Here is a 9957-nt window from a genome sequence, read left to right on the forward strand (position 1 = left end):
GGCGTAAATTATCAATAAAATGGAATAAACAGAAGACAAAGGGCCCTCGCAAGCGGACGGAGGAAATCAGGTGGTCAATTCATTCAATCAATCACTCAGTAAATCTGCAAACAAGACCCTCTGGAATTGACCTATTTGTGCAACTGGAGAGTAGTAAATGTATATATATACGAGGTAGCATAAGCCGATTATGAGTGGTATAGGTCGAATATTACAGATCACCTGGATATACATAAATACAGGTATAGGTATATACATATGGGTCCTATATATATCACATAATTTTAGCGTTCAGCGGTAAACAAGCTGAACTTAAATGGCCTTTAAGGCGATCAGTGACAGTCTAACTACCGTGTAATCTGCCGTTTCACCTCAGTCTGAATGTTCTTGTTTATAATATAGCCATGGTTAAGGTCATGACTTTCTCGATATAAGTGGGCCTATTTACAGTGTATACTGATCGTGTATAATCTCATACATCACTGTCTGCCATTGCACATAGTCCATGCATTGCCCTCGTGGTGTCCCTGGACACGCCAGCCCTGCAAAGTATACGTGCACAGGAGGAGTATAATTACACGCTCGCTCTTTATGGTTAGATAATGTTTGTGCAAAATGTATCACTTCGTAGTATGTGTTTTTAAGTTTTGAAACATATACATAACCCGCTTTGGCTGCAAAGTACATGTAAGTCACCGTTTACAGAATTTCACGTGAATTTCACACACCATGTTTAAGTTTTCCTACCCCCAGCTGCAGACTGGGGCGCGTGTATAGATCTGTACTTTCAGACCAGGGCGTTTAGAGATCGTGGTCGAAGATCAGGCTTGGAAGGCCACTCTTTCAATAAGATTACAAATGATGTTTTCGGACGTATTCTAGTAAATTAAATCCCCATTTTGCGATAAAATGCAAACACCGTTTACCGAAACTAAGGGTTACCCTGTTGGTGCAATGACTGACGAATGCAATGTCGTGCAAAGAGATTTCCCCCACATTGCAAGACCCCTTTTGTTATATAGTCACGTGATACCGGTACCTTCATATATTAGGACTTAAATTTAATTTCTGAATAATCCTTTTCAGCAAACCGTTGTGCTCAATGGCAGTCAAACTGGTCTATAAAAGATTCAACTGGATTAAATCATTTGTTTTCATTGAACACTTACCTGTTTGAACAATTGCCTCTTAATTTGTATTGAACGACATTAATTTTGTTTGCGGTTTAGGTCGGTTGATGATTAAATACTTTATGTGACTGCTTGATTTTATGTAGTGTATTTTGGAAAAGGGACTGAATTAATTGAGCACTAAGTCTTTAATTAACACAGCCTTGCAGGATAATTATTCTCACTTGTGCTCAAAGCCACATCCGGGTGACCCACGGCTTTGTTGTACCAGATACCATCTCATGGAAGGTATATTTGTAAAATACAGAAAATACGGAAATTTTAGTTTTCTTCAAGAACAAGAAGCCTTGAGATTAAACAAAAAATATATATTGTAAGGCAATTTTAAAAAAACTGCTATGAAATAAACGCTGTTGTTACATGGTGCGGAAGTTTTCCATTTCAGCTAGATGATGGCTTTCTCAGTCGGCATGGGAGGGAGTGTTGTGGGGGAGGTGGAAGTGGTAGTCTTCGAATTCACGTGAGTCAGTGAAGCGGGCAGACGACACTTGTTTACTGGGCGACTCTCAAGGGTCAAGGGGTCACCGAGGCTTCGTTTAAAAATAAATTACCTAACATGGAGACGGGGTTTGGACGTTGCTTTGTGAACAGGAGGGGCATTTGGGGGTCGTTTTGCATAAGAAAAGTTTCACCCGGTCAAATGTGGACGACCTGGTATAAAATCTCGACTGTCGACTTTTTTCACGTTTATACGAGTTCGGAACTGGACATCAAGCAACTAGATCATCAATTATATCAGCATATATTGTCTGCACCCTCACGTGAGAGATTGCAGTTTGAATTCATTATTTTGATGCCCAGAAAAAAGCCTAAATAATCTTACAGATGTATGACCTACCGGATTTGACTGAGAACCAAACAACTGATTATAAACACAGGTAAGCAATTCGATTGTTATAACTTTCTTAATTATCTAAAATTATTTTTTGTACCAAGACATGTATAAATTAAGATTTTATGGTTTAGCTATTAAACTATTTAAAACGTTCCTTAATAGTTAAAAGCTGACATAATTCATTATTAAAAATTCTTAATTACTGATAGATATATTTGACAATGAAGTCAGAATATAGAAAGTATCTTTCCATACTGTGCTTTATAACCAGCTATCCACTTTCGCCTCCAAAGTACCAATTTTAATTCCCCTGTCAGTTACCTTTTTAAGTGGGTTTCTGATACTTTATGTTAAACTACCGAAAAAATGTTGGCGCTATGAGTTCGTTTTCTACTATCTCTTCTAAAATGTTTCCTACATTAACTTGCGCAAAAAGATGTAAGTGGAGAAGTGATGATTTTTGAGCATATGTTGAGTATAAAGCTTGGAGTGTGAAAAGGTTTGAGCGTTGTCACGCTTCATACAAAGTAATAACTGTACTAATATACAGTAATATACTAAGTAACTTGAAATACATTGGTATATTTATTTATGTACATTTCTCACGCTAATATAGCTTTTTATGACGACGTGTACCCACAAAGATATGAAACGGCATTTTCATGTATGTTGCATGGTCGGTGTGATTCAGCCATGTTCAGACAAGGTGCAGATTTGTGTGGAAAATGAGATGTATAACCAATGGTCACTGAGTTCAAGTTCAAGTTCAGCTGGCTCGAACAGCAGCATGTAATATTACCTAAAGGTATAAGTGTACAGCAAAGAGCGCCGCATTAGCACAGTAGAAATCCACACAGATTCTCCACGGTTGATGGCCATCATGCAGGCATAGGCGTTTCCTATTGGAATTCGGATAATCCTGGCCTAAAACCGAGCAAATAGAGGGACACAATTACCACACACCCAACCCTCCCCCGCTTGCCCGCCCTTATGAGTGCTTAGCTCTCCCACCCACGATTTCCTGTACCAGAGCGACTCTGTCCTTTCGCTGACCCATTCACACTCCTCGCCCATCTGTCCCATCGGTACATTGCTCTCTGGGACGTCAAGCACGATTGTATGTCTCAGCCAATTGGCACAATGGTCCAAAGCTTACCTGTGGAGTTTATGTTGCTCGTGCTTCTATACACTTCAAGGAAAAAATATTATATGTCCTGAAATTTGTTTTTTAATTCCTTGTTTATTTCCTGAAGTTTATCAGGTACCTAATGAATTTTCTACTTTTCTGCTGATCGCCACGTGCTATGATTGAACAAATCTTTTATGAATCCAGTCTTTCATTTGTGTGACATGATACATTCGCTGTTAACTAATTATTGCACCTATTGTACAGATGTTCATTTAATCATTCATTCTACTAATGAAGCTATAATCACCGCTACATGATTACGTTGTAGAGTTTTTGCATTATTACTCATTAATGGTACGTTTTCACCTATCTAATTATTCGCATCTTGGAGTTTACATATAACTGCACAGCGCACGTGACACGGTTCATGTTTACATTTCAGTCTTTGAACGAATAACTAAAATGCATTTTAAAAATTGACATTTCAGTATCCCATCCGAAGGAAAGACAATGCTGGAAGATGTCGACTCGAATATTTACCAGCAGGTATCACAGATCATCATCTCGACTCTGTTGCCGTTCATACTATATGGGTTATCCTGCAAACTCTGGTACTTCTACAACGTTAGCACGAAGGACAGTAACTGTGACCTGCCTCTGCCCCCCGGCAGTATGGGCGTGCCCCTTGTTGGAGAAACCTTGGACCTTATATTTGGGGTAAGTTGTTAGCGCCTTCTCTATTTTAACTTTCGATAAAAAAAATCCTTGATTTGTTTTTAATGCTGTACTCGAGAAATGTTCACTACAGTAACGGCACTCAGGTTTGCAGGTGGAGCAAACCGGGATGCCCGGAATAAAACCACCTACCTCCGCAAAATACCTGTACCTCACAAAATCCCAGTGTTAAATAGCAGGCGAAACTGTCACTGCTGGCTTCCAACATGCGACTTTGTTGGAGCAGATGGTCGTAGTGTATTGGTGATATAATTATCTGAGCTAGCGAGGTTCCAAGTTTGATCTAAAGAATGCAATTGTTAGTAAGGGTGAATATTGGTATACATACGAATTATGCTGCCAATAACTGTCCCAATATAAAATTACCATATATGGATTTGTATACATGGTTTACGTTTTTTTCTTTCAGGGCAGCAGATTCTACAAGTCTCGCTGGAAGTCGTACGGGAACGTTTACAAGACGCATATCCTCGGACGTCCGACAATCCGCGTCATCGGCGCCAAGAACGTCCGGAAAATCCTGATGGGCGAGCATACTTTGGTGACGTCAAACTGGCCGACAAGTACCCGGATGATCATGGGAGAGGGCACCTTGGCCCACTCTGTTGGTGACACCCATCGCCTGAGACGTAAAGTCGTACTGAAAGCCTTCAGCCATGACGCCCTGTCCAAGTACGTCCCTTGCGTCCAGGAGGTTGTACAAAATTCCGTTCAACAATGGTGCCAACAAGGGTTCGTCTTCGGCTATCCCGAGTGCAAGAAACTGACATTTGCTATTGCATCAAAGGTGCTGCTTGGGTTCCGTATCAACGAGAGGGAAACCAGTAACATGCTCAATGTGTTCAATCAGATGGTATCCAATCTGTTCTCCCTGCCCGTCTGCGTGCCTGGATCTGGCTTGTACAAGGTGAGTTTTAGGGAGATAATGTGAACATGGCACTAGACCACAGTTGCTGATAGGGCAATAATCACGTTATCTCTCTCATGTAGGCAGTTATAATTATTACGTACAAGAAGGAAGATTTTTTAGTTAATTATAACGTTTGTAAACTACCATATAATAATGTAGGAACTAACAGTTAGCAATTTCCTATACATTTGCTGAGCTTGTTTTCAGTCAAAAATTTGCAAGTAAGTATCTCTTTTAAAGCTTTACTTCGGGTGAAGTGGTACATGGCGTGCTTATATAGTTTTGTACACCTTTCTTTCTGACAGGGTATCAAAGCGCGCGACTACCTCCTGGAGAAAATTGAAGAATGCATTCGAGAAAAAGAGAGTCGAGGGACTGTGAACGATTTCACCGACGCTTTGGACCTGATCATGAACATTCAGGACGGTGAAGAAAGTATGAGCCGAAGAGAAGTCAAGGAGTCCGCTCTGGAGTTGTTATTTGCTGGTCATGAGACCACAGCCAGTGCCTCCTGCTCGATGATTCTTCACCTGGCGAAGAATCCCGATGTTGTGGAGAATGTGACACACGAACTTGCGGCACATGGGCTGCTGAGGCAAGATGCCCTCTCCCTGGACCTGGTTGTTCTCAATAAGCTGACCTACACCAATAACGTAGTCAAAGAGGTCCTGAGAATATTACCGCCTATTGGAGCGGGATTCCGGAAAGCTCTGAAAACCTTCGAGATTGAGGTAGGTACTACATGAAATATATTGTTGTACTATATTTGGATTTAGCCCAGTATCAGGCTACCTATGCGTGGAACCATGTATATTCCACGCGGAAAAATTCACTGATCCTTACAACTCGAACACGTTCTTAAATTTGGTTTGCACTGATTCTTTAAGTCATGCGAAGTGTAGACATGTTAAAGCCCACATCGGTGAACCATCTTATAACGGTAATCTAGCCGCTTATAATATTAAATCGAACAAGTAAAACCAACATCCATCATGTTTTCAATTCGAGCTTCCGCTATACAACAAGGTGGTAGGACTTTTCGTTGGGAATTTTTTTGTATTTTGCTTTCTGAGCTTTCAAATGTAAGATTGCTATAGCACTTTGATTTCGTTGTGAACACGTAGGCATGTCTACCTTGCCTGATCTTCAAGCATGAAACATGACAGGCCTTAGTTCGACGTCCGGATTCCAAATTTCGGCTGCATCTTATGAACTCGGATAACTTTTGAATTCATTGTATAACGAACATTTAGATATACCAATCATTTGTGAAATTTTCCGCTGTTGGTATAGTTAGTATAGCAGTGGGCAACAGTTAGTTCCATTTAGGTGACAGGTTGCTTTTCTTCAACAGTGTGAATATGAGGGTATATGGACAAAGGCAGTGTCTTCGTGTAAATATAGTTGAGGAAGTGTATTAATCTGAAAGACAACAAACACTTCTGTGTGTATCTGTGCGTTCAAACACGCAAACATACAGACAAGCATCAAGGAAATATAAGCTCGTACATTTCTCTTTCCCATATCCGAAAAGAACGAATATGGTGAGTCTTTCCTTCCACCCGAGCTAATCTAGACGCACCAATCATTTTTTCAGTCAACTTAGTTTTCAGTCCAAATACAGAACCGATGTATATTTTACACAGATCGTTATTTTTGTTGGCACAGGGTTTTAGCCTATATTTCATTTGTTTGTTTTTTCAGGGTTGTCAGATTCCAAAAGGGTGGACTGTAGCATACAGTATACGAGACACACACGAAACATCAGAGTTTTTCACTGAGAGTGACAAGTTCGATCCTAGCCGTTGGGAAGCGAAGGCGCCGTCCGATCTATTCCACTACCTCCCGTTTGGAGGCGGAAGTCGGGCTTGTGTAGGAAAGGAATTCGCCAAGATCTTACTGAAAGTGTTGCTGATTGAACTGAGTAGAAGCTGTAGCTGGAGGTTGCTGAACGATTCGCCAACTATGAAGCGACTTCCGGTGCCCCATCCAGATGACGGACTTCCGGTCCAGTTTACAGAGGTGCCGCCTATGAGACAAAGAGCGTTCACCTTTTAACAGTAGCCTTTGTTAATCGGGTTTGTAGTTTGTTACCAAAGTACCATCCCCATTGTTGTCACTGTAGCTTTGTGAATGACTGTTATTCTCAAGAATGGTGGGCCTGTATACAACTGTTTCATGTAATACCTAACCTAATTGTTAACTGGATTATGAATTGTCACATTATATGACATCAATATGCCTCTATATCAGAAGTTTTGTGAATGTTCACTCAATTTTATCGTATGTACTTGTACAAGGATGTGGTTTGGAAGCAGTTTTGGAATCATATTTTATATAATTTATTGTGAGGCGTGAGGTAAATTAAAAGTGAACGTGATATGAGAGTTGAATTGCTTAGCTTTAAAATATTTTATTAGTTTAACATGAATGTTACTAAATTAATGTACTTGATACATATCTTATATTTATAATTTCAGTATATGCATGATACTTTGAATGGTAAATGATATAGTCATTGTTTAGAGTAATCCTTATTGAGGCATTGTTGAACTTGCGGGACTATAATGTATACATGCTACCCTAAGTAGAAGTAAGCTTATTGCATGGTCACGGTAAATATGGAGCGTCGATGAGGAGACGAGAGGAGTCTCCACTCACCACTCTCAACCGTTTCAGTATTAATTCAACTCCAGTACAAAGAGTCGTTCACGTTTTTGTCATTTCACAGTTCATGGTTTTACATAGTACCCTTGCTTTCAAGTTGTTTATATGGTATAAGCAATATGTAATTCGAAATACCTGTATGAAATAATTTATTCACCTGTCATACGTCATCACTTTTTGTTATCGCCATGAATGTTCAAGGCACCAGCTGTGCATAATTGCAATTTGGCCGAAATCTAATCAAAGCGGTGCTTATCATTCCGATGCATTTCGTAAATAAATAATTCTTCACACCAGCACTTTTTATATTGACCTCTTTATAGAGTGAGTGGATAGAAGTTTATGCTCTACTTGTCTAATTTGACATATCTATTTATTTGATTGGTGTTTAACGCCGCACTTAAGAAATGTTCTCTTTTGAGATGACGGTAAGGACTATGGGTGAAGGCAACCAGAGTGCCGAGAATAAACCATCGCCTTTCGCCGGTGCTTGTCTCGCTATTATTATGACGGTGGAACCGAAATAGCGAGAGCTGCATTCGAATAGGCCTACGCAAACTCATTGATTGGAAATTAAACACGCTAAAGGGGGGCCCAGCTGTTTACTTTAATACATATAGAGATATAGTCACGAGATAAATCATGGATTTCTGACCGATTCTCACACTGCCTCCGGAAAGGTAACGAGTTTAACCGCTGTCAGAGCGAGATGGCATCAGCTACGGAAAAATATTCTGGTACAACAATTTCTACTACAAACCCACATTGATAGAAGTCTGCTAATTTGCTAGCTATCAGCATTATTTCGTTGAAATTATGCCTGTAAGAGGCCTTATATGTTAAGCTGGAAGTCAGGAAGTGTACAAAACGTCTTAGCCATGACCGAACTCAGGACTGGAATTGGGTCTTCTGTTAACGAGGCGGACGCGCTCACTCAATGACCTTATCGTTTGTGGAAGTTTCACGTTAAAGTTGTGTTTTCTGTTACAAACTTCGCCAAGTGATAAATCATAGCAAGTGTGTGGAATTCAGAATGCGGGCATGAAGTACTCTGACTTGTTGGCAAAAGTTTTTGATGGAGAAAATATCACCTTCGATGTTATTCCTGAAAAACATACGTACGTCAATCTTCGGATATCATTGCCGTCAAATAAACGTTCCTCAGTGTGTAACTTTCACATATAAATGTCTTAAGGCACGTAACGTGATATTCTTGACATATCACCTTTATTCTGGTCAATATATGCGGTATATTAAGCATGACAATCCTATTTCTCTACCGATAAATCAGTCACTTTATCAACAGGATTAGCACAAATACGAAACTCTCCAATGACTGTCTTCTGAACAGGGTTGCTCTTTTTGCCATCGTCCATGTAGTATTTTACTTTTAAGAGAACCTTAGTAAAATTAAGCGGAAGTGGATAGCTTCGCAGCTTAACACTTGACAGCCACCGGCCAGTATGCGAGAGCTGCATGTGTAAAGGATGTAGTGTTTGCTGGTTTTACAAGATTCAACTGAAACTACAGGCTAGAGTGTACTCGTAAAGTGGGCGAAGTATGGATATATAACACACGAGTCCTCGTATATACAAGTTATGACGTATATGTCTGATTTAGTTGCATTAATTAAACAACACAATCTTGTACCCAAAGCTTGGTTTCACGATTTATTAAAGGCTGCTATAACATGATTTATCAGTCGTTGCGGGTTAAACGTTGTTGGCTTGTGTCAAATCATTTCTGTTTTTTTGTTTTTGTTTTTTTTTTTTTGGTAGTTTTTATTCGTTTTATTCTGTGGACGTTTGTAAATGATATATGTAATACCTGGTACTTCTGACCGAACGGAAATAGACGACCTAGGCTTGTAAGCAGGACGCTAGAATGGCTCGAAGGCTTGTGGACTTGACCCATGTGCACGGTTGAACGCAGATTTGACACAACAACTGGCCAAAAGCAAAGGTATTGTGCGACACGAAAAAAAAATCACGTTCCAACACTAAGAGTTCACATGCAATAAAGGGCAACCGGGGTGAACCGGGGCATCTATGAATTATCCAGTGTTGTTATCTCTCGGAAGTACCAGTGTGATGTAAAATCTTGTCGCCACATGAATTTGAAGCCCATGTCACATTTTCAGTGAACTCTATCGCGGGCAGACTAACCTGTGTTTTGAACAAAATGTTGGCATCTTGTAAACAAGTCAGATTTAAACCACTTGTACTCATGTACCCTGACCTGTTGCCGGCCGGAGACCTGTAGCCATTGCTGGTAGGGGTTGGGCATTGGGGGTGGGGGTGTGTTTTGGTGTGGGTCCTGGAAGAGTGAACGGCAAATTCTGCAACTAAACAAGGACAAGCAGTTGTTCTGGATTGCAAGTATTTACCACCTGGTATAGGTAGTCCTGTTATTGTTAACGACACCCTAATGTCCTGACAACGTCTCTCGTAACTTTTGTACTATAATTTATTTAATGTGTAAATACATGTAG

At 40.2% G+C, this 9957-nt stretch overlaps 1 protein-coding gene across 1 annotated transcript; it reads left to right on the top strand.

Moving 5' to 3' along the window:
* Window positions 1–1582: 1582 nt before the first annotated feature.
* On the top strand, window positions 1583–6857 carry LOC135467532 (cytochrome P450 26A1-like). Its single transcript, XM_064745303.1, has 5 exons — window positions 1583–1650; window positions 3643–3871; window positions 4299–4796; window positions 5105–5530; window positions 6504–6857. The coding sequence occupies exons 1-5, from the start codon at window positions 1583–1585 to the stop codon at window positions 6855–6857; spliced, it is 1575 nt and encodes a 524-aa protein (XP_064601373.1).
* Window positions 6858–9957: the final 3100 nt, after the last annotated feature.

The sequence above is a fragment of the Liolophura sinensis genome, chromosome 6 (assembly GCF_032854445.1).
Source record: "Liolophura sinensis isolate JHLJ2023 chromosome 6, CUHK_Ljap_v2, whole genome shotgun sequence".
Classification (NCBI taxonomy): Eukaryota; Metazoa; Mollusca; class Polyplacophora; order Chitonida; family Chitonidae; genus Liolophura; species Liolophura sinensis.